General features: G+C 40.1%; 2 protein-coding genes across 2 annotated transcripts in view; one reads left to right on the forward strand and one right to left on the reverse strand.

Annotated features, from left to right (window-relative positions):
• Nucleotides 1–17,100, reverse strand: part of faf1 (Fas (TNFRSF6) associated factor 1) — a 70,562-nt gene extending 53,462 nt beyond the window's left edge. The window contains exons 1-6 of the mRNA XM_030050087.1: nt 17,041–17,100; nt 11,624–11,692; nt 8,609–8,655; nt 4,505–4,770; nt 4,281–4,372; nt 3,345–3,436 (exon numbers count right to left, since the gene is read on the reverse strand). Coding sequence (XP_029905947.1) covers nt 3,345–3,436; nt 4,281–4,372; nt 4,505–4,770; nt 8,609–8,655; nt 11,624–11,692; nt 17,041–17,100 — 626 coding nt within the window. The remainder of the gene's footprint in view (nt 1–3,344; nt 3,437–4,280; nt 4,373–4,504; nt 4,771–8,608; nt 8,656–11,623; nt 11,693–17,040) is intronic.
• A 1,358-nt stretch (nt 17,101–18,458) lies between these two features.
• Nucleotides 18,459–23,087, forward strand: cdkn2c (cyclin-dependent kinase inhibitor 2C (p18, inhibits CDK4)). The gene is made up of 2 exons (XM_030049704.1): nt 18,459–18,619; nt 22,722–23,087. Exons 1-2 carry the CDS (start codon nt 18,602–18,604, stop codon nt 23,085–23,087), a joined length of 384 nt encoding a protein of 127 aa, XP_029905564.1. The 5' UTR covers nt 18,459–18,601.
• The last annotated feature ends 4,325 nt before the right edge of the window (nt 23,088–27,412 follow it).

Raw genomic sequence — 27,412 nt, forward strand, 5'->3', positions numbered from 1 at the left:
CAGTGTGGTGTATAAATTGTTTCTATTAACAATAGTCTTTTACAACCTTTGAAAGTAAACCGATGTGACCAAAACAGAGGCTTAAAATGAAGCAATACACTGTTCCAGCCAGAGAGAAAGACAGAAAATCTCATATGGGTCTGCTGTGAAAAAACATAGTGATGAGCAAAGTGGAAAAGAATGGACTGGCCTGAGTCTGGATGTGAAAATGTTATTTTAGTTAATCAAAGTCCATCCATGTCTGTTACTTGGAGAAACCACAGACCCTGACAACCAAGTCCATATTCTGGACAAAGTCTTGGGATTGTATGGTGTGCTCCAAAATACCAAAGTGGTAATAATTTACTTTAATTTTATTAATAAAGGCACAACAAGAGTAAGACAGTAAAAAGTGAAAACCAGACGTCCTACTTTCTGCTAATACTTCAAGGTATACTGTATTGAAATAATGAAAATATGTGTTATGGGGCATAACTGCCATAAAATAAGTTTCTGAAACGAGACAAATAACTGTGATCTCATTTTAGGAAAATAGTGGGGATTTAACAGTTTTGCAGTAGCAGTGGAGCTCTAAGTAAAGGTAATGGATGAGATCAGTCACCGTCAACAACTTTATTATAACATGTTGGTACCTTGTACTGGTATCACAATGAAGAAGTGTTACCTGTGCATCCTTACCTGCAAGCTTGGCTGGGGCTGTAGCCCTGTACTGGGACTGAGCTTCATCTACTGCAACAAATTTGCACATACTGCACACAGACTGTGTGTATTGTGGGCATATGGTGTGACCAGGGTTTATTTTTAATGCATGCCAACAGCTTGTCTGGTCCCTCTACAGGGGACTGCTCCTCCCTGCTCTGTGTTCTGCCACTTAGGCTCTCCCTGTATGACAACAGGGTCACTGCACACACAGACACACAGACACACAGACACACACACACACACACACACACACACACACACACACACACACACACACACACACATCAATTTCAACCCCAACTGTCCTACACCAAAGACCACAGTAGTTGACACAGAATAATGAGCTTCTGACACCCAAAATGATATCGATGACACTTGGAGAAATGGAAATGGTGCTGCTAAAAAGACATAGCAGTTACTGGGGGAGTGAGAAGACAAGAGGAGAGCGAGGAGCGATCAAGGGAGGGAGGACTGGGGAAACACAGGCTATTAGCTGCCAACACAGTATAACTAGCAGGCAAAACGGCAAACTGCCAAATGACTTGTGCTTGTCAACTGTTCCGGTGATGTGTGGTTCCTTGCGTGGCTGGTAACATTAAAGCAAAGAAAAGCAAGAGTGAAGCCATTTTAAGTTTGAATACAATGTCCAAGGTTGACGCAAGCACACCAGACACATTATGCACTACTACCTCTGGCCCATAAAGGTGAAACGTCTGAGAGGAATACCACTAAAATCTGCTAAAATATCTATCAGTGTGTTCCTAGATAAACTTTTTTTTCTGTGATGTGAGTAATTCCATTTAACTGAAAAATCTACAAGATGACATTACAATTCAGATCACTGTACAATCATGATTATCATACAGTGAGATATAAGGAATCAAACTGACAATCCTAAGATGCCACAACAAGCGGCACCAGAGGTCGTTCCTACCCCACTGGCAATAATCCTGAAAAAAAAAAAAAGGATTTTAGTTTTTTTTATTTTTAGAAGATGCTGCTTTTAATGGCTTTACTCTTTTTATCATATACAATACCAGTCAATGCTTCAACGGTCTTTTGTAAATCTGTGACGTGGCTGACAATAAAACTACTACATCTTTATGAGATGATTGTCAAAAGGTCTCCAATTGTAGGAAATCAAAACTTTTGAAGTCTATCCTATTGATCAGTAACCAACTACACCTGTTACTTCATTCAAGAAATTTTCATGCTCATGGTCATATTTCTGAGAACCTGACACTAGGCTCTTATGAACCTTCTCACTCATGAGTGAAATGGTTTTGAAACTACATTTCTCAAAAATTATACGAAACCCAATTGATCAGCTTCAACAAGCTATAGTTATATTTATTAGAAGATAAATTTCAACATTTGCAACTGAATGCAATTATAAGGGGAAGTAGTTTCATTCTTCATTTGACTTGCACTAGAACTGTTAATAAATGCCCAAGAGGCCAGTACCAATTTCTAAGAAAAAAGCAAAAATGGTGCGGAAAAAAATGTAAAGTTCTCAGAGGGAGCTTGATCAGTCAATAGTACAGGCTTCTTAAACTCATGAGCCAAAACTTCAATAATTATTGGAGACAAAGCACATGTCCTCCTCAGGCCCCTCACTAGGCCTCGTAGTGTCTCTGTTATCAAACATGAATGATGACACCCAACACACACTAACACCCAGTATGCATATCTGGACACAAAACACACACCCCAATAATACAAATACATAACACAAAAGCAGTAGCAGCAACAAAACACGTATGCACCCACATGCAATCTTTCACTCAGATGTAAACCAACACGTATTCATATTAAAAATCAAATACAACTCTGTTCACTAGTCCAATACTCTTATCCATAAACTGAACTAAATATAGTCTTTACTGTTAAAACAAGCAGATGCAATGGGAGCAGGAATGTGATAATAACAGAGATTTCCATGGGATAATGTTTACCTGATACTGATGGAAGAAAGATCACAGAGTCAGCTGCCACCTGTGATTGGATTACTGCTATACCTGCTTGTTGAGCAGCCTGACATTTCAGAAGGAAAGGTTGCTAATACTGCCACGTATGTACTGAGATGAGCAGAGTAACCCCTGACGGGAGAACACAGGCTTAATGGAGCTTTCTCACCAAATCTCTATTGCCACTAGGTATCATCACCAGTGTGACACACTGAAATATTTTAGAAAACGAAAATAAATAAATAAATAAATATGTAGGAGGGCTGTCATACACACACAATCGCTGAATAGTAGGAAGCACAACAGTCTTCAGCAATCACCAGTGTCAGGCGTAAAGATACAAATAAAGCAGGTGAAATTATTATTTACCTAACACTCAGAGTTTGCGGCAAAAGGGTTTCCTTTCAAAATGTCACAATTGATGCAAGAAAATGCATTTGCACCAATGGGTCAAATGTCTCCTAATATTCAAATGAAAATGGTATTTGTCAGTGGGGTTCTTCAAGAAAATTTAAAACTGGATATAGAGTGCCACCTGGTGTTCAGTATGAGTGACCATATCATATAAATGGCATTATATTTCATGTGCATCTATTTGTGTGTGTGCTGAAGTATGATAAGAGGAGGAGTCATGCACATAAAGAAAAGAGTTGAAGAAAGTCCTGAGACAGATACCTGTTTTGGCTGGTGCTGGCAGTTGGGGCAATGTCTGGGGTCAGGACATACAGGCTGTTGTTCTTGGGCAGGTGTAAACTTCTCAGCACGGTCTGATCATACACACAAACACAAAACAACACACTTAAAATAGTTCAGTTCACTGCAAAGGTTCAGTGATTCATTGGGACTAAATCTGTGTTCAGTACAACTGAAGCTGGTTTGTCAAGCTCTATAGTTGCAGTGTCACATTATGTTGTGAATTAGTACATGACATCTGTAGAACTATCATTTTACAGAACAGAAAACTACTCAACACCCTTTACAGAAAGGAGACTTTTATAAAATCATTAGCCATCACAACTAGAAAAAAATATTTTTATATTATATTATATATTATATTTTTTATATTATAATTACCTCTAAATACAAAAGAATACCATTTGCAGACTGTTGATCAGATTAAGAAAAAAGGCAAGAGATTCCACACAAAATTTACTCCAAAATTTAGCAGTGAAGAGAGAAAGCAAAAAGTTCTACACATGCAACCATTTTAGCTCATGTTATCATCAGTGTGTCTTTTCCTTGTGTTTTTGTATTTGTGCCTTTAAAGTCTCGATGAAAATGCATTTTGAGACCTTCTTGCTTCTTTGATTTGACGTATTTCCTGTTGAAACAGGTTGTTAGGACAGGACATGACACAGAGAAGCATCTTGCACAAACCAATTGAATGTCAATTAGGGAGAAAAGGTTTTATGTAATGTAGAGGGTAATGTAAATTTTTGCTTATGCATGCTGGATCAGCATCATGTCACCACTTTCCAGGATGTAGAACTAATGGGATTTTAATATATTAAAAAAATACCAAAAAATAATTTGGTAAATTCTTTGCATTCTTTTGATTTTACTGTGACTGTAATCTTGTGACTAAATCATCTCTGTAGGCCATAAACTCACACTGTCAGATACATCTCCACTCTTCCAGCCTTTCAGCTGCATTTTGGATACTGGAACCCCAAGCTCTGTCTCAAGGATTTGTTTGATTTCTCCTGTGAGGACAGATACAAAATAGATTAACTTTTCAGCTTAACATTTATCCACAAGATGGCAGTATGCAACATGTTTTATCTATGTGTGTAAATGCATACACACTGTAATGTACATGGGTGTGTGCTGCTCACCAACTGTGCTGCCCTCCTCCAGTACCAACTCTATAGACCGCTGCCGGTACTCCACCCTGAAGTTGAGCATCCTGGGCTGACGCTCCACGATGTGTCGGGAGGAGGGGATGATGGGGCAGAAAGCGGAGCCTGAGGATGATGGAGGAGAAGAGGACGAAGATGAAGAGGAAGGGGGAGGAGCCACAACTCCTGTTGCGGCCTCAGCTGCTTCTGACTGGTTAGGAGGTCCAAAGAGGTTGGCCTGGCTCGCTTCACTGGAGAAATTACTGAAAAGAGGGAAAAAGCAATACACAAGATGAAGCACTAAGGACTGAACCTTCAAATACAAGCTCAAAACTCTCATGGTCGGCGTTTCATGGAAGATCATGAAGGACTGAAAGAGAAGATATGGGTAAAAATATGTAAGATGAAATCAGAGACAGTATCAGACACACAGGCTTACTCAGCAATAGCTGCAGGTCTCTGCTGTCATATTGTCCAATAAAAATCAGCTACAGTCTTTAACCTGGGACCTAAGGGCAAAAGTCAACAGAAGCTATATTTTCTGTAAGACCAAAAAATATTGTGGGTTTTTTATCACTGCAGAATTGCAACGAAAAGTTTCCCTCCCTCCGTTACTCCACCAGCTCTTCATTTTCCTCTCTATCTCATGCTTTTCTGTTTGTTTGTCTCCACCAGTGCTCCATGCTTAGAGTATGACCCCTCCTTCACCCACACAGCAGGAAGTGATGTCTTTTTCTCTCCTCACCATGAACAAGGCTTGTTCTTTGTTTCTTGAATTGTACGCAGCAACTATCTTCCAACAAGAGGAGAGGTGAGTGCCAGTCTCAAGGTCTTAAACAAAGGCCAAATTCATTTGTGTCACCACATTACAGAGGAAACAGTCTGACTGTCTGCAGCCGCGTAGCCTTCAAAAAAGGCTAGACCAACAGGGTGGGAAATTAACACCCACTAAGTGGTGGTATATTATGACTGTCTGCTCTACGAGCCATGCCTTTTTTAAATGTAGCTGAACGTTAAAATAGTGTCTGGAATATTTTGAAACATAGCAGCCACTGAAGCCAAAAAAACAGTTTTTTGCCCTATTGGTTAATGCTCAAATTTGATATAGTACTTAAGTTAATGTTGCTTAGCGTTGCAAAAATATGGTAGAAAAATATAAAATAGACTACAACAACCCCAAAGACACATCATACAATGGTGTCTCACAAACATTACGTTTTATGCTATAAACCCATGAGTCAGAGTTAATGGTTATGATAGTATTACTTAATCTGTCTCTCTGACACAAAAGAATATGAGCTAAACACACTGCTGGCACAGCACAGGCTGTGAGCCAGGAAACAAATTTTCTGTCTAAACCACATGCAGTTACATACAGATGTTTCAGTACTATATTTGCGCACAATTATGAGGCACATACTTTCAATTTTAATGGACTTGGAGACAGATTTAAGTGTCACTTGTATATTTAGCTACCCCTTACAAACAAGTCATCCTATCTCTATTTCTACAACCTCCATGCAATAAATTTATTGCTAACTGACGCTTCCCAAAGTGGAGGAATGAACTCAAAAGATCCCATCATGTTATAGGCACTGTGGCAAACCTGTAAGAGGTGGCAAGGGCACACACACACACACACACACACACACACACACACACACACACAAGGACCAGGATTATTGCAGCTAACAAATGCAACCTTGTCAGAAATCTTATTATCAACTTCCAGGCGGCAGAGAGGAGGACATGATGTACAAATGCAGTTGTGAGACAAAAAAGGACTGCATTTGAAAAGGACAGAAAAGAAAAAATGGGGACAGGAAGATCTGGCTAACAGGATTTTTCCGATTCCTGGAAGCACCTAAAATAGTTTGGTTTATGGTGTGAACTCTCACAACAACAAGAGAGATCCTAAGGGCACTTTCACCAAAACTTGGCACAGTAACTCTGAGGGCCGTTAAATCGGCCGTTGTTGCTGTTTGGGCGTAGTTCCATACTGCCCTACATCTAGATGGCACTGTTCTCCTGTGCAGTCCAGGAGGTGTTCCCATGCAGGCACAGCTGCTGAGCCCTTCACCCGGTACAAACTGTCAGAGAATGAATTCAACAGAGGATTCAGCATTTTTTATTAGGTCCTGGCAGGAAAACACTGTGGACGTCCTGAGGAGTCTTGGTGAGTGATCAATAAAACAAGCTTCTTAAAATTCTCAACCCACTAACTAAAGAGGACATGGGGGAGGAGGGGGAGCGCATTTTAGATTGGAACGTCGCTGTAGCCTCCAGCTGGCTCCAGCTCAGGTCACGTCATCAGGGGCTGTTTACTGGGCAATGCCAGTCTACTCATACCAGTGCCAGCCACTTAGTAAATGTGTTGGCTGCTGGTCACACTGCCAACCAGCCTCCATTCATAACGATGTGTGCCCTTACGAAAGACCAGCAATCTTCTCATGGCCCAAGGGCCTGACCCGCACTCAAGCACATGCATGCATGCGCACACATGCACGCAAGTGTGTACACAAAATAAAACGGTTTAACAGAACGTCCCCAGCTTGAGTGGGTTCAGATCAGCTCAGTGCATTCATGAGTGTCAACTAACCGTTGAAGGAAAGTGAAGGGCACAAAGCCTCTTATAGAAACCTTTTCGCTTTAGAAACTGTGTACAACTCTGCTCTTGGCAGATGGGTTTCCTTGCAGTTGCAATGTCTTTTTGTTATTCCACTCTTCAACATCAGAATAGAAAACATAGCAGCAACAATTACCTCCACACAGCCAAGTAGAATCTACTATATTGACCTCTTCATAACACATAGTTGGTGTCATCCAGTGCTACTAGTTGGACACCTAAAAATTCAATCAACTAGTGATTTTCAAGACTGGAACATTTAGGGCAAATGCTATTTCACCATAAAGACACAGAGTCTAGAAAATCTATTCTACATATTCACAAAACAAACTAGTACACAAACTCATTGTCCTTATCAGCAAAATAAGGTCTCTAGGCAAGCTTAATTTTATAGAAAGTAGTAAACCTAACCGAGCAGAGATAGTCTGGAAGGTGTTACACAGTGCTACCTCCATTTTAATTTGTTTTCATTAGTGGTATGAATCTTTGGCTTAACAGGCACAATTCACAAGGTTGGCAATTTGATTTACCGTAAAATGATTTTTTAATGTTTTGGAATGATTCAGTTTGATTTGTGTTTGAAAATCGCAATTGAAGACAACAATTCAGCACTTTTAGCCAAAATATTAAATCCATTTAAAAAAACACGAACAATAAGATTATCCTTTTTCCTCTGAAATTTGGAGAAAAAAAACACAACACACATAGATATTTCTTTATGATTCATGAATGAACCAATTTAAAGCATTTCACAGAAATTCAGGCCAAAACCAGACTGTCTAATTTAATTTCTTCCAGCAGATTTACACAGCTGAATGGGCCCAATTTAACCCTGATACACTGATGCAATGAATGCACTGAAGTTTTCATATTTACTCTATTGGTTCTGGTTATTTGATATACTTCTTTAAGAGGCTGGAAACAATATTTTAAAGGAGTAATTCAAGTCACCACTTCCTCACTGAATTATATATGCTGTTTTCTATCAACCAAAAAAAAATACGCCATCTTCCTCTCTCCTTAGTTCTCATTTCTTCCAGACACTGGCCCACCTTACTTTTGGTTGCTTGTTACTTTGATCCTCTAAATTAATGCAGAGACTGGAGTTTCAGCCTGAGCAGCAAAGTCTAAGGGCCGAGCTACACCGGGCAGTGTTCTGGGAAACAGATGGGCAACAGTGCTTGAGGAGTTACCTCACAATCTCTGCTTCAGTCTCACTGGCATCTTGTTGCCAGGAAACAACTGAATACATTTTCGACCCTGTGTCTCATTTTATTACCCGCTGATCATAGGCAGACTAATGTGCAGACACAGCTCAATAATCTCACAAAAACATTCCCCATTTATTTAAAATGATAAAATGGTTTTTTTTTCTCTGAAGCCACAAACATGTCTCTGGAGACACAAACATGCACAACTTCAAGTTGATGCTTCTGTCTGTGATTTATAGCAAATGTGTGGCAACACTGCATTACCTTTGTAAGATCCCATTCTCCTGTGGTATCACTCCATTGATGGCTGCCTGAAATGACAATGTAAAAATCAAGACATTTATTTCATGATGACAGGACCCGTCACAAAAGTACAACTGTGTAATTCTCATGTTTCATTTGTTGAATTTTATCAATGTTAACGTAACCCAGTTCTTAAGTACTGCAAAACACTGATTCTGCACTGGGATCAATAAAGTTTATCTCCCGCCTGATATATTTTTCAGCCATCTCAAGTACATTTCTGACCATGAGTAGACAGCAATATCAGATCAAATGAATTAATTGCCAATACATAGGGAATATGTTTCGAAGAGAAAGACTGAGACTAAACCTCTTAATGTAGTCTGAGTGACTGTATTGGTGGGTATCCTCATGTCATGGTCAGCAATCAAACATCTATATCGCAAAGGATGCAAAATCATTCATTCTTATAACACTGGTATTCAGTGAGGGTAATGGTGATAATGAGAATCTCTGGCAGAGAAACTTCCACCAGGCTTTTAAGTTCGATATGAATTGAGGATACTGATCAGCAAAGAAGGATGCTGGTATGATGGCATCCTCAGGACAGAAACAGCATGACCTTTTAAAACAATCATTACATTTGGACATGCCATGCTTGATGTGTATGCAAAGATATTCCTATGAAAGCGGATCTTGACTGCCGTCACCAACACGCAAAATGTAAACATTGGCTACTGTAGAGATGACAGTGAAATTTTACCCATGATTTGAAGAAAGTGCTGACCTGTAATGCTGACCAGCTACCTAACACAGTTTGTGCAGTTCCATATTGTCAATTTGCTGCGCAATAATGACTCTAGCAACTAGTCAGGTAATCAATGAGTTGCCAACTATTAAATTAATCACCGACTATTTTGATAATCAATTAATTGTTGAGTCATTTTTAAGAAGAACATTTTCCAATTTCTTGGATTCCCGCTTCTGAAACTTGAATATTTTCTGGTTTGTTTAGTCCCCTGTGACAGTAAACTAAATATCTTTGGGTTGTGGACTGTTGGTTGGGACAAAACAAAACATTTAAGGATGTCACCTTGGATTGTGGGAAACTGTGATCAACAGTTTTCCCCATTTTCTGACGTTTTATGGACTGAACAACTAATCAGTTAATCAAGGAAATAATTGACAGATTAATCAATAATGAAAATAACCATTAGTTGCAGCTCTAATAATCAACATCACAATCATGAAGTCTCCAATAAATCAATCTACTGCAAAAAAAAAAAGGGTTAGAAGCTAATTCCAGACACAATTTCACAAATGACATTTCTGTAACAATTTCTCAAAATTAATCTGCCACGTCCATTGATTTATTTATTGATTCATTCATTTTATTATTTCTTTTTTTTTTTCCAAACTGCCCCTAAAAATTAGCTGTTTACATAACAAGATGACTGTTTGGACAGACCAACTAACTGGCCACATGCCAAAAATGTACCAAATTTGTTGGTGGATCATGTGAGTCTAGCACCCTGCGTGGCAATGATGTGGCATTTGTCAGACTGACAAGGAGAGTGTATCCTTTTTGTAAGCAGTGGGGAAGTAGAAGAAAACAAGTCTCAAAATGCGACAGGGAATGGGGATATTCAGGGAGGGAGGTCTATGCAAAACAAAGAGAGCTGAAAAGACACATGACAGTAACCACTGTCAGTTTGTTCTGAGCTTTTGTTTGAATTGGCAGCTGAATGGAGTGCTCCCGAACACTCTCCATACCTCCACCATGTTAGCAGAAACGCAAACATAAGTTGGCTGCTCTTTGCTACTCTGATTATGAAGTAGCAGTACAATTAGATTACTTTGTGCTCGTACAGAATTCAAAATGCATTTATCCTGTTTTTCTTTGTCTACAGTGTCCATTAAATACTCTAACCAACCAAAGTGTAAAGAATTCAGAAAAACTATGTGAACCTATGAAACCAAAACAGCATTTAAGTCATTTTAAGACCTTTTCAATGCAAGTGAGAATGAAACTGTCTCATACACATACCCAAAGTCTCTCTCTTCACCTTGATTTCATTTTCTGCATCAGGGTCATTTAATTCCCCTTTAACTGTATTGTCTTCAGATGCCATTCAGATTCCTCTGTTAAATGCAGGTGCACATGGGGTTTTGCTAACTATTTTCTTGTTTGGGTATTTGTTAGGAGGCAAGAAATGTTTCTAACCTCGAGGTTTCTTTACCCTCTCGCACAAACGACTCAATTGTTCCTCTCCTGTTCCTTATTCTCTATTGTGTTTTATCAATTTCTGTAACACTATATCTATTGATTATCACTGTGCAAATAAGTAAAAACTAAAAAGTGGAGTGAGTGCTTTTTATAACCACTCACTGCATGTACTTGCAGTGTATTTAAATGCTATGACCACCATAAACACAAACTATGAGAAAGGTATTTCTGTTAGACAGTACAGTTCACTGATTATCAATACCTATGATACTTTGGAACCCAAACTGCTCTCCTGCCATACCAGATTTCTTTTGTCAAGGTTTACGCAACCCACCAGCTACCGCAGAGGAACTGCAAGTCATCAGATTTACAGGTGCAGTGAGCCCAGCCCCCAGTGTCTGTCATGCCACTGCTTGGACTGCTGCTGCTGCTTGCTTTGAATTCCTGCCAGCCTCTTGAACAGCACCAATCTAAATATAATCTGCCCCCCTTCCAATATGCTCTTAAAAATTAAGGGCTCCTTCCTCTCATCATGTTTTAACACAAACCTGGCAGGACACATTCTTTCTCACAGTGCATCTTTCTTTGAGATAAACATTCTCATGCCCACATCATCTCTCACAGCCACCCAAACACAGGTGTTAGTCCTGCCGAGATGCTGTCTGCTTAACAACTAGAGAGACTGAGCAGAATGCAGAAATAATGAGGCCATTACATAACTGCATAGTATGAATGGTAGGATGTTAATGGCAGTCATATGCTTGTGCTCTTGATGACTGGCTGTCAGAGCCTACAGATAATGAACTTACCACTAAATCCCAGTTATTAAGCTCTAGCAGAGTGATTGCCTCTGCAATGTTGTCAATTCCAGTGCAAGCCTGTTGAGAAGGGAAACACAAAGAAAGGAGAATGAGAAAAGAGAATGAGGTCAAATACATTAGACAAGCTTTTGCTGCAGTAAGTTTAATGAACAATGGACAACTAGACTTTTGATTTTCCTTGAATTAAACATCTCAAAAACAAACACTTCACACAGGAACTAAGGTCACCTTGAAAACTCAGCAAATCCCACACCTCCACCAACATTCCAAAATAACAATATTTTGCTAGCAGTCCTAAAAATACAATCAAAATAAATACTTAATGACAGTAACAACTGGTAGTACCAAGTCCTGCTCAAAACAAGACACAACAATTAAAGCTTGCAACGGTTGCTATGCAAATTGGCCCGGCTGTGCGTGCATGGACGGGACTTTACATTTGATGCTCAGTGTTATAACTGAAAACAGCTGTGTTACTCAGTCATACATACAACTGTTATCAATCCTCTAAATATGCATATGTATGCAAACACATAACATGAGTGACTCTAGTTAATAACTCTGTTGAGCCCCGAGGCTTTGTGATTTCAGAGCAGGTGGTGGTGGTTACAGCATGCATGCAGTAAAAATGCTCTGGTCAGTCCAGACCTGAGTTTTGATCCCAATTCACCATGCCCTCTCTATCTAGCACCTCCTGCAACTGGTGTTACTGGTATCTCTAAGGATAAGGCTTGATGATATGGACAAAATCAAATATCACAATATATTTGACCAGATACATTGATGTCAATATTGTGATGAAACTGTAGGGATGACTGTTGGCGCTTTCACACAACATTTACACGATGACATTTTTAGTTATTAGTAATGTGGATATAATGACCAAGCAGATAGAGGCAAACAACAGAGCAGCCACAACAGTCTAAGTTCAGACAACTGCATCCCTTTACTATAATTCAGCATTGAAAACCAGGAAAAGACAACACTATCACATATCACAATATTACAATATCCAAAATCCCAGACCATTTCTAGCCTTATATCACAATACCGATAGATTGCCCAGCCCTATCTCTAGATGCTGAGGTTTCTGTCCTTAGTGTCACAAACACAAACTGAATAGGAAACCATACTGCTTCATCCCAGACTAACAAAGGACAGCAGCCTCCCCACTTCCTAGCAGTGCCAGGTTTCTGCTGACACCCTCAATACAGGGAACTCAGGAGCCTCCCACTCAACACAACACTTCCCTGATGCACCCCTCCAGCTGTCTCATGGACATCAAACCCAGCCTCTTGAGCAAGCCCCTGGGGTGTTTACTACCAGGACAGGATAGCCAATGTCCCAGCTGGATGATGCCAGCCCTCACAAGTGTATGAATCGGCACAACCACATGCACAGCGTCTCCAATAGAAACACTAGCTTGCAGAAGAGAGCCACCACCCATACCCATGCCAAGGCATTGCGTACTCCACAAATGTATGCCTCAGCAGGCACAAAGCCCTGGGGACTGACTCTGGGAAACCTGTGGTTTTGTGCTCTGCCTGCTTCATTAGGAGAGGCTGATAGTCTATCCCTAAACTTCCATACCTCTGCAGCTTGTGCACATATCGGCCCTATCCAGCAAGTGTGGCTCCACAGCAAGGTCTGTGCTACCCAGAGCCATCAGATCTGCCTGTCTGACCTCCAGACCCACCAAACTCTACAAGTTATTAACAAGAACATGAAAGCACAGCACTGATGCTAAATTAGCAGTAGCCTACTGCTGAGCCTCATGCACTATACAAACTGTCATCTTTGACCTTTGCAAACTAGGCTAAGTAAAGTCCTTCATAATGCCAAAGAGATTGCAACATTGCAAAGTAGGTCAGGATGCACCAATTCCAATTACAGGTTCAATTATTCATATCTATGGCACATCTTGAGTATGGCAGTGTGAAATTAGGCAAATTCTGTGATACACCATGAGATCAAGCCACAAGCACTATGTCTTGCTCCCGATACCAGCATACTGAAACATAAAAACACATAATTCAAGGAATACTTAATACATACACAAACACACACCATGCATCCCAGTTCAATTTAAGAATAAAAGTATGAACTTAGTCGTACAAAAAAAAAAAAGAAAAAAAAAAAAGAAAACAGCAATGCAAGAATCTCTGAAGTGCATCATAAAAAAGTTAAAAATGCATGTAGCATTAAGATACCCTGGATCAAGGCTCATTACAATAATAAAATGGATTGAAAAAGACTATAATTTTTAAAACTTCAGTCTAATTTTGATTTACAGCCTGTTTAATAGTGCTTAGCAGTAATTTAACTACCTGTGATCATTTTATATGCATGCTGTATACAATATTTTAAATTATCTTCATTTTTCATCATTTTAAATATATGAACATTTCACCATTGTCTAACATCGTTTGAAGGTAACTCAACACTAGCAATGCTGCTCAAAATATAAAACCAAAGATGTGACAATAATGTTTGTACAGTAACATGGCAAAGAGGAATAATTTCCGGAAGACTCTTCCATACTGAACTGTCTGAATCTCCTTTAAGAAGGAAAGAGGTCAAAGGGAGGAAAAACTGGATGAGACTGATCACCTGTGACCTTAATACCTTTTCATTTGTGGTAGATTCATATACTGAGGAGAGATGCTAGAGAGTGTCCAATTATTTGGGCTGGAGTGTTAATCATTCTCTCCAGCTATTTCCTCTCTGTAGAGGTCAGGCTACCATACCTGACTGACTGAAAAAGTCAACACACTCACTCAGATTTGTAAAACTCTGCAATAGTCTAGAACCAGCTTGTACATCAGGTGACACATTTACCTCTTTCTGTTCCAGTTTCTGTTCCACGTGTTATGGCCATTTTATATGGTGTAACTTTTACACCACGCTTGTTCAGACTCCAGTGATCACAAAACATGCAAAAAAGCACTCTCACTAGTATTTTAGGGTAACTCATGAAGGTTACAGAAGCCACATTTTCTATATTTGACTGAGACCAATTTTCTCTTTTTATCTGATCTCATGTATCTGAAGACAACCTCCTTATGAAACTAAAACACTCCTTGTGAATGCTGAAGAGAATGATTTGCTCATGCATCAGGAAATTACCAAGAATCCCTTGATGTCTAGGCAGTATAGTACTGTCCGAGAGGGGGGGTCATTAAATCAGCTCCGTCTAAACTAACAAATGAATTTAGATGGGTGAAAGTAATACTGGAGGGGACACTAAAAGAGTCTTAAGACACAAGAGTAAGAAGTGAAGCACAGAGTCCAGCAACTGGGCAGAAAATGGTCCCTAAAAAAAGCAGTAGGCCTTGGTGATGGCACAGGACAAAACAACACCATTAGAAAAGAAGAAACTGGGGATGAAACAAATACACTGACAGAAAAAAAAGGTGGCAGAGGTGTCAATACAGTTTCTCAAGCTAAGAAAGGACACTGGATGAAACGGGAAAGAGTTGAGAGAAGAGGCCTCGCAAGAAAGAGCAGTGGCTTATGGAGGTGTGTGTGCCCAAAACCTCACTCCCTGTCTAGATGAAGATTTCGCATATCCTCTGTGTTCATAAGCAGTGAGACTCAGACAGCCTATATGCTGTCAGGATGAAAATGCCGTTATGACCAAGGATGATACAGTGGGTGGAGCAATCAGAGGTACAAGTCAGACTAAATCTTTGATTCCTGAGAAAGACAATGAAGTGTAAACAGAGATTAATCCTTAAACTATTACAACAGTGAGCCTTTTGACTTATACTGCCAAAGCAAACAAGTGAATAAAGAATTATTACTGGATAAGTACAAGTTAGAGTGATTATGGAAAGCTTGAAATTGCTAAATATAATAAAGCCCAACAACTTACTGACACTGATGTGGTAGGTGAGGCATATGAAAGCAGGAGATACAGTGAGGTAGCAGCTGGACTGGGTAGTTAAGCCAGACAGCTAAGATAAACCCTGCAGAAGGAGGGTGTTTTGGATTTACAGCCTTATTCACTACCAGGGCACCCCAGCAGTGAGGGGTAGATAGTCAGGAGTACAAACAGGCTGCAACGGCAGCCCGTGAAGTACCTGAGGAGCTGCCAGTAACTGTGGTTGAAAAATACATACCACTTGGGGTCTTAAGTATGGAGAACTGTCCCATAACTAAAACAGAAAATATATATTACATCATGACATACTTCTAGTATGGTGCCAAAGTCAACTATTGGTTAAAAAAAAAAAAAAAAAGTGCCACATTTCTTTACCACTGTCTTGATTGCTTGACAGGCTGCTTAAAGCTTGGAGAGTAAGCTGCCATTTTAACCTGATTCCTAAACTGCTAAACACAATATTGCAAGCATGTGTGGAGGGTTGCATTACCACCTGGAGATGCCGTGGGCCTAACTCAACTAAAACACTGTGCTGGCAGATCCAACTTGGTTAGCCCGTGACATTTCCAGTACTACTCAACCTTTGCACCTCAATCAAAACTAGAATCCTCCACAGAGCCCCACACTGACAGCTCAGGGGACAGCATGTTCTACACACTACTACATGACAGAAGTACAAATTGTGGCTTATTTAACTGAAGCTTATTTTAATTCATGACATTAAACAGTCTGTGTGTGTGCTGCTTGGCGTTTAACTTGTCTTGTTGACCAACTACAAGCATCAACTAGAGTGATTTGGCCCTTGTTACTAAACATAGTTTATGTCTTGTTTAGCTTGTGACCTAAACAACAGCACAGCAGCTAGCGTTGGGAGGGTAGCCAACCAGCCTACGCACTAAGTTGCTGGAGCCAGTTAATTTAGGGCAGATATGCTGTACATTTATATGGGTTATGGGCCTTTTAATTATTACTTAACTTGCTAATACACATTATTTTAGTAAAGTGAAACGTCGACGAAGGGAAAGCCAGCGAGAGGGCCGACATTTAACCTCCATGTTGACGTTTAATATAGATATCTGGGCTCCCTTTAATGTTGCCGTTATTGAGAGTTGAAGCCAAACTAAACCAGGGAGCTACTTATGTAACTGTTAAGCTTAAACCACAAATTAATGTTAAGGCACTGGGTAAACAAGTTGACAGTCACCGTCAGCGCCACAGACACCACTGAGCTGTGTTAAATCCTGTTAATTAAGTTACTACACGGGCACCCAGCAAGAAAACACCGTCCTAGCCTCTGTCTAGGTCGCTAGCTGTGGATAATGGTCCTCTAGTTAGCTAGCTAACCGGTAAGCTGTCAGTTTGCTAGCTCGTCTGCTAGCCGAAGAAAGCTCGGCTCCACTGTTTACGACCTGAGTCAGGTGGTGTGTTGTTGACACCGAGACAATTCAACAACAGCACACACATTAGCTCAAGATGTTTGTTTCCTAGCTGTTAAAATTAGGGACACAAAAAGGGGACACACCTGAAAGTCAGCCAAAATCATTTCTCTGTCCATGTTGCTATCGCCGCTATCGGAGGCCATGGCAATGACTGGCTAAAAGCGATTCTTCCACTGGCTCTCGTCGCCTTCTCGCCTCACAGAGGGTGACTGGATATTCACAAAAATACTTTTACTCAGACCTGGCGACGTGTGAGGCCTTCGCAAACCGCAGATACTAAACTTTACCGGGCTCAACCAGATTCAGATAATCACAATTCTGTCAACTACAGTACTCAGTTCTCTCCTATCATTATTCTCAGCTAGCCCATCGCTTTACGGCGAACGTAAAGTGACAGCAGGTGCCGTGAAAACTGAGCACACGGCACAAGCTGTGTTAAAGGAGTCGATCGGGATGTTTTGCAGCCTGCTTTTGTTTGTATTTAAATAGTAACCGATCTCTTTTTCATGTTCACACAAATGAATAAGACAGATAATGGATGCTGTTTCAGTCTCCCTGAACAAAATGCCCAAACTGTTGTGTCCCAATCATTCATCTATGATATAAAAAAGTACAGTAGGCCTAAAGATCAGCAGCCAAGTGCATAAATCGTTTTAATGTGCCTAGTTTAGCCTTTGCAAACTTACCAGCACTCCATGATTTTATAAGCCTATAAATAATATGATCTAAAGGATTTATTGACATTCACTGGCACGACCCCCCAAACACATAAGCAGCCACAGACTTGAATTTGATATGATTTTTTTCCAGATGCACCACTTCTATGAGGATTTTATTGTTTGAGTTATTGCATAGCTATCTGTTCTGCATGTGAGGACGGGTAGGGATGGACCTTGTTATCAAAATAGTCCTCCAAGCACACATTTTTAAATATTTTTTTCTTGTGCTTCCCTCGAGGAAGGGCAATTATACTCCTCATTTTGGTGGGATCCCGCTGGAGACGTCTCCAGGACCCGTGGTGGTCGCTTTGGGACCCACTGAGGGTACCGAGGAGGTCTGCTGGATGAAGGCTGCAGCAGACAGCGGGGTTTTCCAACGCTAGAGGGCAGTGTGGTGAAGGGAAAGCGGCACCACACGCTGCCTGGTGCTGCCAGCAGACGACACAATAAAACACAGCTCTTTTAATTTCCCTTTTGTTGTCGCGCAGTGTCACAGCGAAAGCCTGAGCAGATGATATTCTTGGTGTCATGGTGAGACTGTGCTCTCTGAACCAAAGCTCATGCATTGTGTTGCTGGGAGCAGGCAGCGCATACATATTCATCCAGGCGGACGTTGCCTCAGCACCAATGGCTTCTCTCCTAAAGCCCCAGTGCCCCCGAGTCCCGCCTATCACTCCAGCTCTGGTCCAATCACCTCACCTCACAGTTTCTGGTAACTATTTCAAAAATTGTTCACTAAAAACTAAGCTGACAGGGCTTTGCACATCAAGCAGCCTACAGGCTATACAACCCCGTGTCTACCCATCAAATGAACGATCTTTGCCATGTTGCTGATGATATTTCGACAACCGATAATAAGCTATGTTTGGGCTAGAGCTGGAAAGAAATTGGATCGGACAACGTAATGACAATGGTTTGATGCTCGATGATCATCTTTAATTCGGTAGGAGTATGTATATATTATTATTATTTTTCCGGATGAAAAACTAGATGTTTTTTTCGAAATGAGTGTTGTTGATCGCTGCGGGCAAACAGCTGTTCCTTCGTGTAGTCTCACTGTTTGGTTTTGAATGGCTTAACAGGATGCTTTTGCAACACACTGTCATGTGCGCACTTACATTTTGGCAACATCTTTTGAAAATGAGCGGGAAGTGGGCGCGATTGTCGCCGATTTTTTTCGATAACCTGTAGATTGAGATGCATTTTTAGGGAAAATGATTTGGTTTTCCTCTTCAGATCACAGATAAGTAGCATAGAATGGAGCATGGTTGCATATGTCCTTATTGGACCGCATTTACGCAGGCATGTGAACGATCGAGACTTATATGGAAACGAGCTGGTGTTATATCAGTAGGCTACATTTCACTATAAACCTTTATAAGGTTTAGGCTACTAGCCACGGTCAATCTGTGGTTATTACGCTAAATAGAAATAAACACATACTGTTGTGAAAACTATATTATTTAAGCGATAGCCGTCGCTCTGATCCACAGTAGAATAAATATATTATTAACATTACAAATAAGGTCAAACCTGACAGCCAAGGTGCTCGATCAGTACAGTGGCACTGACTAATTATTGTTGCGTCCCTGCCTATGTGGCGCTACTAGATAAAGAAATTAGAGCCATCAATAATAACAGTGATAATAATAACATAAGGAGACAAGCTTTTCTGTAAATGGTTACTGATTACATAGTATTTCGAGTTAAAATGTAAGATCATCGCACTATATAAACACAGCCGTTTCACTGTTTCTGGTCCCTGATTCAGTAGCAACTAAAAAATGGATTTAATAACATCCACAGTTTATATATAACAATATGTGTATGTAATAAATGTGCTATACATTAATATACTATGTTTATGCGTATCCTATGGATCCAATAGATAGATCCTATATATCATATATGGCTATGAGCAGTGAATGGTATTTTTCTGTGAAACTTGCATCTCTATAAATTCTTTTGCATGAGTTGGACCTGGTTAAACTTTAAAAAATAAATTTTATCTATCGTATTCGCCCTTATTTGGCCAGTAGGTCTAAATATTTTTAGACTTTTGCAGCAATGCAGGAAATTACCCTAGCTCTATCAGTATATATACGCCTGTCGAGCATGAAAGTGAATATACTTATGCATCATCATTATTATTGTTGTTGTTGTTGTTGTTATAGCTGAAACCTATATTTAGCCCATTGGTTATAAAAAATAAATTATGGGGACAGAATCCTGACACTAAAAAAAAAAAAAAAAAAAAAAAGACAAGAATCCTGTTTAGTTATGCTATCAATTATTTCTTGTGTGTGTGTGTGTGTGTGTGTGTGTGTGTGTGTGTGTGTGTGTGTGTGTGTGTGTGTGTGTGTGTGTGTGTGTGTATTCAAAATAGTTGTGCATTATTATGAATTATAACCTTTTATATTATCGAACTAAAAAGAGGACACCCTCTAACTTGGGGAAATCAGAGTAAAGCCCTGCGCAAAATAGAAACGTCACACATATGCAGCAGCCCACAGGATTAAAGTCCATGGAGCCCCACTACTCATTTTTGAGCTCCTTTGGGGCATTTGAGGACATTTTGGATTAAAGTTTTGTCATAGCAACACATTACAGTGCTGACACACTATTTATTATTGATATCACAGGTCTAACCTATCGGATTGTGGAGTTATAGATGATGCGAGGGAGGGGGTGGGACTTCTTCTTTCAGTTGAGCTCTGAGGCCTAACAAAAGAAATCTATATAACTGGCATGTTGGAAATGGCTTTTGACCACGAAGCCTGGCAAACGCCTTATCTTATAACTGTTTTGTTTTGTTTTGTTTTGTTTTACTTAATAAGAATGGCTGAAGGTTCACAAACTGACAAGCTGTGCAGTGCTTCTGCCAAGGGAGACCTTCCTGAAGTATTGTTTTTGCTGCAAAATGGAGCAGACGTTAATGGATGCAATAAATTTGGCAGAACTTCATTGCAGGTCAGTATAAAGTAGTCCTGTACCTCTTTCAAAATCATTTGTGTCTCAGTGGACGTCAAATGAGCTTGTTCAGGTCATCCTGGTAGACTATGGATCTGCATGCAGCTTATCAAACATAGCCTGTGTGAAAAAGTTAACACAGTGAGAGCTCAAATTTCTCTTTTTGTCTTATTAGGCAAAATATGAATTAACAAAATTCATCTTTTTCATTTTCAAAAGTCAAACAGTCAATATTTGTCATGAAGAAATAAATAGCATTACTGCCTAACTTCAGCTGAAACAATCTGTGGAAAATTACACCCAGAAAATCAAGAGGGATTGCCTCACTATACAACAAGCAATATTTAAACAAAGTTTGGACTGCAGCTTCTTTGTTTTCATGGGGCAGTTTACCAAAATAGTATATAATAATGTGGTTAAATTGTGCCTTTTCAAATAATGTTGCTCTAAAATGGATTTCTTACTTGTGGCTATAACATAATACTCCACACTGTAGCATATATTTGTTGTGTGCTGGAAGAATTTGGCTTGCAATTATATCCATTTTTATACAGTAAACATTCAAAAACAACCATGGTTATTATCATAATTATTATTATTAACTAAACTGCAAACTAAAAATCTTGTTTACAGTTTAGTTTTATGGTTCAGTTTCAGCATGGATTTGGCACTTTTGCTTATAGGACAGACAAATTATCCATTAAATGAAGCAGATTAATGAAATAATAAGCCCATTTCAGTGTTTTTGAAAAAAGAAAGGGAAATGTAGCCTATGCAAGGAAGTAAGACCATGAGGTGAAATGCTCTGGTTACAGTTAGTGCACTCTTAGCAGGCTCAGTCCTAAAATGGTGGAGGAGCAGGAAATGGAGGCTCAAGCTCATAAAAAGTGATTTTAAAAAGCAATGATTCTCCCTTACCACATTATGATATTTATTTATTCATTACCTTACATTATAATACATTTGTTTGGCTGTATTTTCATCCCATTTTACCTTATCTTTTTATCTTTAGTCCACCTTATATTGCACATTTTACCTTTCGGTGTCTTTCTTTTAATTATTGCTGCCGTGATGCAGGCCTATTTAATTGCTGCTGTGGGATTTGAATTTTCCCTAGGCGAGAGTGCAGTGGTGTGTTATCTTCATGTATTAATTTAAGCTGCAAATAGGATCTGTACGCCCTATATGAGCCACTGTAATGTGTTTTCTATAGGCTAAAGGCTGAAATCTAAATTTCTGATCATTTTTACTGTCATACTTGCCAGCCTTTATTTTTTTAAAAAACTAGGTTTATCAATTCTCACAGCTGCCAATCTCAGTTTAGTATGACTAGAGGTGGAATTCACCACCTCTCAGTCTTATAGACCCACCTCTGAAGCAGCTGAAAAGAGCCCTGAAATCACCTCTGCTAAACAGCCATAATTCATCTAACGGACTACCTTTGTAGGCCATGTCATGCCCTAAATAGGCTTTTTTTTCCTCCCTGTGTATCTTTTATCTGATGCAAGATTTTTTTTTTTTTTTTTTTTCATGTTGAAGCGGGCTGGAACATATTCCAACCAACATATTCCAACATGTCTTTTTTTACCTAGAGTATGCGTGATGTTTATTTGTGTGTGTGTGTATGTGTGTGTATGTGTGTGTGTGTGTGTGTGTGTGTGTGTGTGAGAGAGAGAGAGAGAGAGAGAGAGAGAGAGAGAGAGAGAGAGAGAGAGCTGTGAATTTGCATGCATGAGTGCTGGTTTGATGGCGTTTGTTAGGAAATATTATGACTATTTTGGTAGCCTGCCTCGGAGAATGTCTGTGATAAAGCGCCTGCCTGGGGTTTGTGGCACATAGCCTACGTTTTCTCTATTTCTATGTCTTTTCAACCTATTCAGTGCATGTGCGAATAAATCAAGGCAATACAAATACAAGTAGGCGTTAATGGTTGCGCATATTTGGGCCTTTATGCATAAATCAATAACCTTATCCTTTATTTATCGAAGCAATGTTGATGTCTGTTGTCTCATTTTTATATCTGCCCCTTCTTCATCAGCTTCTCTCTCCCCCTCTTCCTCCTCATCTCTGAGCAGGTGGTGAAACTGGGGAACCCGGATGTCGCCCGGGCCCTGCTAGCGGCAGGAGCCGATCCCAACGCGCGGGACCCCACCTGCGGTCTCACCGTGACCCACGACGCCGCGCGTGAAGGTTTCCTGGACATGGTGCACGTGCTGGTCGAGCACAGGGCAGATGTGAACGCAGTGGACTTTGACGGTAACCTGCCGCTGCACCTGGCCGCCAGGGAGGGCCATCTGAAGGTGGTGCAGCTGCTGCTCGGCCTCACCGCGGAGCCCGGCAGGCGCAACGGACACGGACACACGGCCTGGGACCTCGCGCACGCCTACCACAAAACGGACACCGCCAATTACATCGCCGAGTACATGATCGCATATCACTAACCTGTATGGTATGGGCTTAAATCTGACAGTATATCTCTATCTTAGTATGTCAGAATATATTAATATATAGGCCTGCAACTATAATCGGTTATAACTGCGAGCAGCTAGCCTATTCTATACCTTTAAGTGTATAGGCTACGCTTCATGTAAATATGTGAATATGATTCATATTTTAATGTGAAAATGATATTGGTTTAATGTGCCACATGCTTTATCAATATCAAGTAAAGTGTTCGTTTCGTGCCCAATTCCTAAATAATTGGACGTGAAGTCGGACATGCGTTTCTTTGATTTGTCTTTTTATGTGTGTTAACATTTAGTACTAATAAACAGTTAAGACTAATGTAACTGTCTTGTGGTATTTCGGTGAGACTGCAAAATAGACCCATGTGTTATTTTCGATGATCCTGTAATGGCATTATTTTCACATTAGGGTTCAAAAAACCCTGAAAAGAGTGGCATAGGCTATATTTAGTATGACAGGATAACAGATTCTACAAAGGGTTAGCAGATTAGTGAACAAAACAGAGTCATATTCCCAAACATTTAGTCTACCAGTTTTACAGATTTACCAGGACTGCAGAGTATTTCCCCCGGTTTTCTATCTACCTGTGTAGGCCTAATCCTGATTTGCGGGACGCTCCAGTGGTCAAGTCTAAGCGCGTTTTAATAAGCCTGATTCCAGTTTATTCTTCAATCTTGACACTCAGAAATGTTGCCTGTTGCTTTGGTACTCTGTCACTACATGTAACCTGATCACGCCTGAGCTCTGGAGGGGAAAAACTGACAGAGCTGGTTTGGCCTATTAAAACGGGCATAGCGCATGGCTGTAGGCCTGCTGCAACCAGCAACTTTATGCTTTGAAACGAAAACTAACTGCTATTGGCCTTGTGCCTTTGCATATGAATTTTGGCATTTGTAATTTTATTTTAGCATATTTACCACTGTATTGTCTGCAGTATTTGTTGATGATGACGATAATGCCAATTTCTCAGCAGGAATTAAAGGGGCCCCACCCTTTTCATTCATTCTTATCATAGTAACCTAAATAAGAGAACAAACAATATTCCTGAAAGTAAGATTTTGACACAGTATACTTTCAGTTGTGGAAACCACCCACTGCTTTCACGCTGTGGTGATTTTAGTGCATTGAGAGAGTCTCCTGCAACCCAGCTTTCAAAACTGCTCATTAACACAATATCAGCTCAGTCAGCAAAGTTATCATCGCAGCAGGGCCTGCTCTCAGTGATTTATCAACAGCCAAGCTGTTCGCACGGGGAAAAATGTGGTTGCAAACTGTTCATATAGCACCGAAAGTGAAAGTGGTACCAAGCCAACAGTTTATTTTAAAAATAGGTCAGGATGGCAACTGTCCCGCTCGGTTTGCCATAGCTCATGGTACAGATCTTAAATGCAGTGTGGCCCTTCGATTCGTTTGTGTCTATGAGAGACTATCCATCGTGTTCACTTTATAGAGCCACCATATGTGTTTCCCATCTGCTTTGAAAGATATTTGTTCACACAAAGAAATAGTTCACATTTTTTTCTCTCATTTTAAAATGGTCCGGTGGTGGAAATGTAATCCCTCTGTCACTTTCACTTCTCCAAGGCCGACATCTTTGGGAACATTTAATAACACAAAATCTGAGCCAGGGTATTTCATTATTTCAGATCAGGGAAGTCCCCTGACCTCATGGTAACCTCAGAGCTGCAGACTGTTATTTGTAGGCAGAATTGTATAGGCTACCCATTCGAAATGAAACAGATCAAAGTGCATCAGTGTGACTGTAACCTATTATTTTGATCTGTGCAGAGCCTAGGCGACTTCCAGGTTTTAAAAGTTTCGGTTTAAGTTTTTACAGCAGTGCATAGCACTAAAATCCTCAACTGGTAGACTCTATTCAGTCTATTTTGTAGCAAGAGTGAGGCGGGCCATGCATGCTGTTGTGTACTGTATTTATAAAAAAAAAAAAAAAAAATGTTTCACAACAAACAAACAAACAAAACAAAACAAAAAAAATCAACCAATAGCCTACATGTTTATTATAATGACAGTGATTCTGATTATTCATTCGGGCCAGTGATGGTGGAAAAAAACAAAATGATCCTTGCGGAGAAAGTCATAAAGTAAACAAATCGAAATATAAAAATAATAAATTACGATTAGTGGAAAAACTAATGCATGAAGTTTTATGTAATATACGAATATATTCTAAGATATTATGTGCTTTGACTTTATAAAGATGCGTGCCACCCAGCACAGGAGGATAAAGTGAGCTTTAATCACTCTTCATTCTGGGCAGCTGAAGTTTAGATCTTGACTTGTGCTAAAATGGCACTTGGTGAGTTGCGTGTAAAGGCACCTTTTAGGGAGGTGAAATACTAGCGTCACTGTGGTATAACGTCTCTTAGTGTAGGCCTGTGGGCGAGGCTGAGGAAGCGGGGCCTTAGCCGTGCAGGCAGTTCAGTTATAACGGGATGGGCTGTATGTTTAAAAAAACGAGAAGAGGAGAAGAAACGAACTTATATGGACTTCCATCCGGGAATCGGCTCACGTGACTTTACTGTATAGAGAGATGATTGGATATGACTGTGGGAGGAGGCCGCTTCACAGAGGACCCTGGGTAAGGCAAGTCCGCAGCCGTCAGCCCTGCAAGACGGAATGAAAAATATCTGGAATAACACAACTGTATAATTGTGACAACAATTACACCAATTATCTTAATTTCAGGAGATTTTTTGGTGTTGCAAGATTGCATCACCAGAGAGCTGCATGTCTTTGCAAAGGCCTACAGTTATAGAGGAGGTGTGTGTGTGTGTGTGTGTGTGTGTGTGTGTGTGTGTGTGTGTGTGTGTGTGTGTGTGTGTGTGTGTGTGTGTGTGTAGGGGGGTGGGGGGTGTGAATGTGCAAGCCTGAGATTATTTGCTCATACACCCTGTCATTCTGCGCCTGCTATTTCTAAGAAGATAATCAATACTGAAATCAAACCAGCCGTGATGTATAGCCTAGCCCACAGACTGCCAGAGATGAGAGCTCTCTCCCTCTGTCTCCCTCATTTCATCTGGTTTTAAATAAACAGGACGATAAAATAGAGTTTTAAACGTGTAATGACAATTGTGTATCCTCAGTTTAACGGCCAGTTTAACTTCTATGCTGTCAAAACATAGCCTTGTGGTTTTATATTGGGTAGCCTAGTCATGCAAGGCAATCGACGACGGCGCAGGAGCAGGTTGGATTTCCATTTGTGTCACAGATGTCTAAAATGCCTACCATTCAGGCCACATTTCACAATTTACAAAATTGCATTTATATTTTAGACATTTGATGCTCTAACTCAGAGTGGCTTACAATGCTGTGCAACAGTAGAGTGCAGGCCGAATTATAGCCTTGTAAGGAGTGGCTAAAGGAGGCACCTCAGTCGACTGTATGAACAGTAAAGAAGCATGTAAGTTTCCTGGATTCTGAGAAAGAAAAATAATAATGAAACAGTGTACATGTGCAACTTGAGGATATATACTCAGTGGCCACTTTATTTGTGGCAGCTCTGCCATAAATTTTACCCTTTAAGAAAGTTTATAATGTTCAGTTTTTGTTGACATTGTGGATAATGTGTAAATTTAATATGTTTAGTACACTGTAAAAACGAACTTTGTGGTCTAGTAAAATATATCAACCAAATGGTCATAATATCTTCATTGTAATATTAGGTTTCGATGAAAACTTAATACAATTGTGTAAATATTACACAATTCATTCATCCAATAAATAAACAGCAATACAAGAGTAACATTTACTTTAAATTCACTCATAATATTTACACAATTAATAGACACGGCGCAAAAACTAAAAATTCTAAATAAATTTTAATCCAAATGGGAGCCTGTTTGAATGTGCGCATGCTCACTGGACAATACACAGCAGCAGTCCGATGACAGATGCTTGGGACTGTTCTGGGCAGAGGCACTTTGGTCGGGTAAGTGTAACTAATCATTGAATTACTTGGTTATACATAGCTGCATTTACCCTGCCGGATCAACATTTCAGTTCCACATTCGTTCACCAATGTAGCTAGCTACAGCAGCGAGCTGGCTGGCAGCACAACGTTTAGCCGTCAGAGGAATTTCGTCTTCGTCTTATTTTCGTCCTCGTTAGCTAGCTGGGTAGTTAGCTAGCTAACGTTATCAGCAGTGGAGTGGCGTGACGTTAGCTAGTAGTGCTAGCTAGCTGTCTTACCACCACTGCTGCCACATATCTATCTATCTAACGTGTCGCCACCCAGTTAGCTAATGAAATGAGGGTGAACAAAGACGAAATTCCACTGACG

The sequence above is a fragment of the Myripristis murdjan genome, chromosome 4, assembly GCF_902150065.1.
Source record: "Myripristis murdjan chromosome 4, fMyrMur1.1, whole genome shotgun sequence".
Lineage (NCBI taxonomy): Eukaryota > Metazoa > Chordata > Actinopteri > Holocentriformes > Holocentridae > Myripristis > Myripristis murdjan.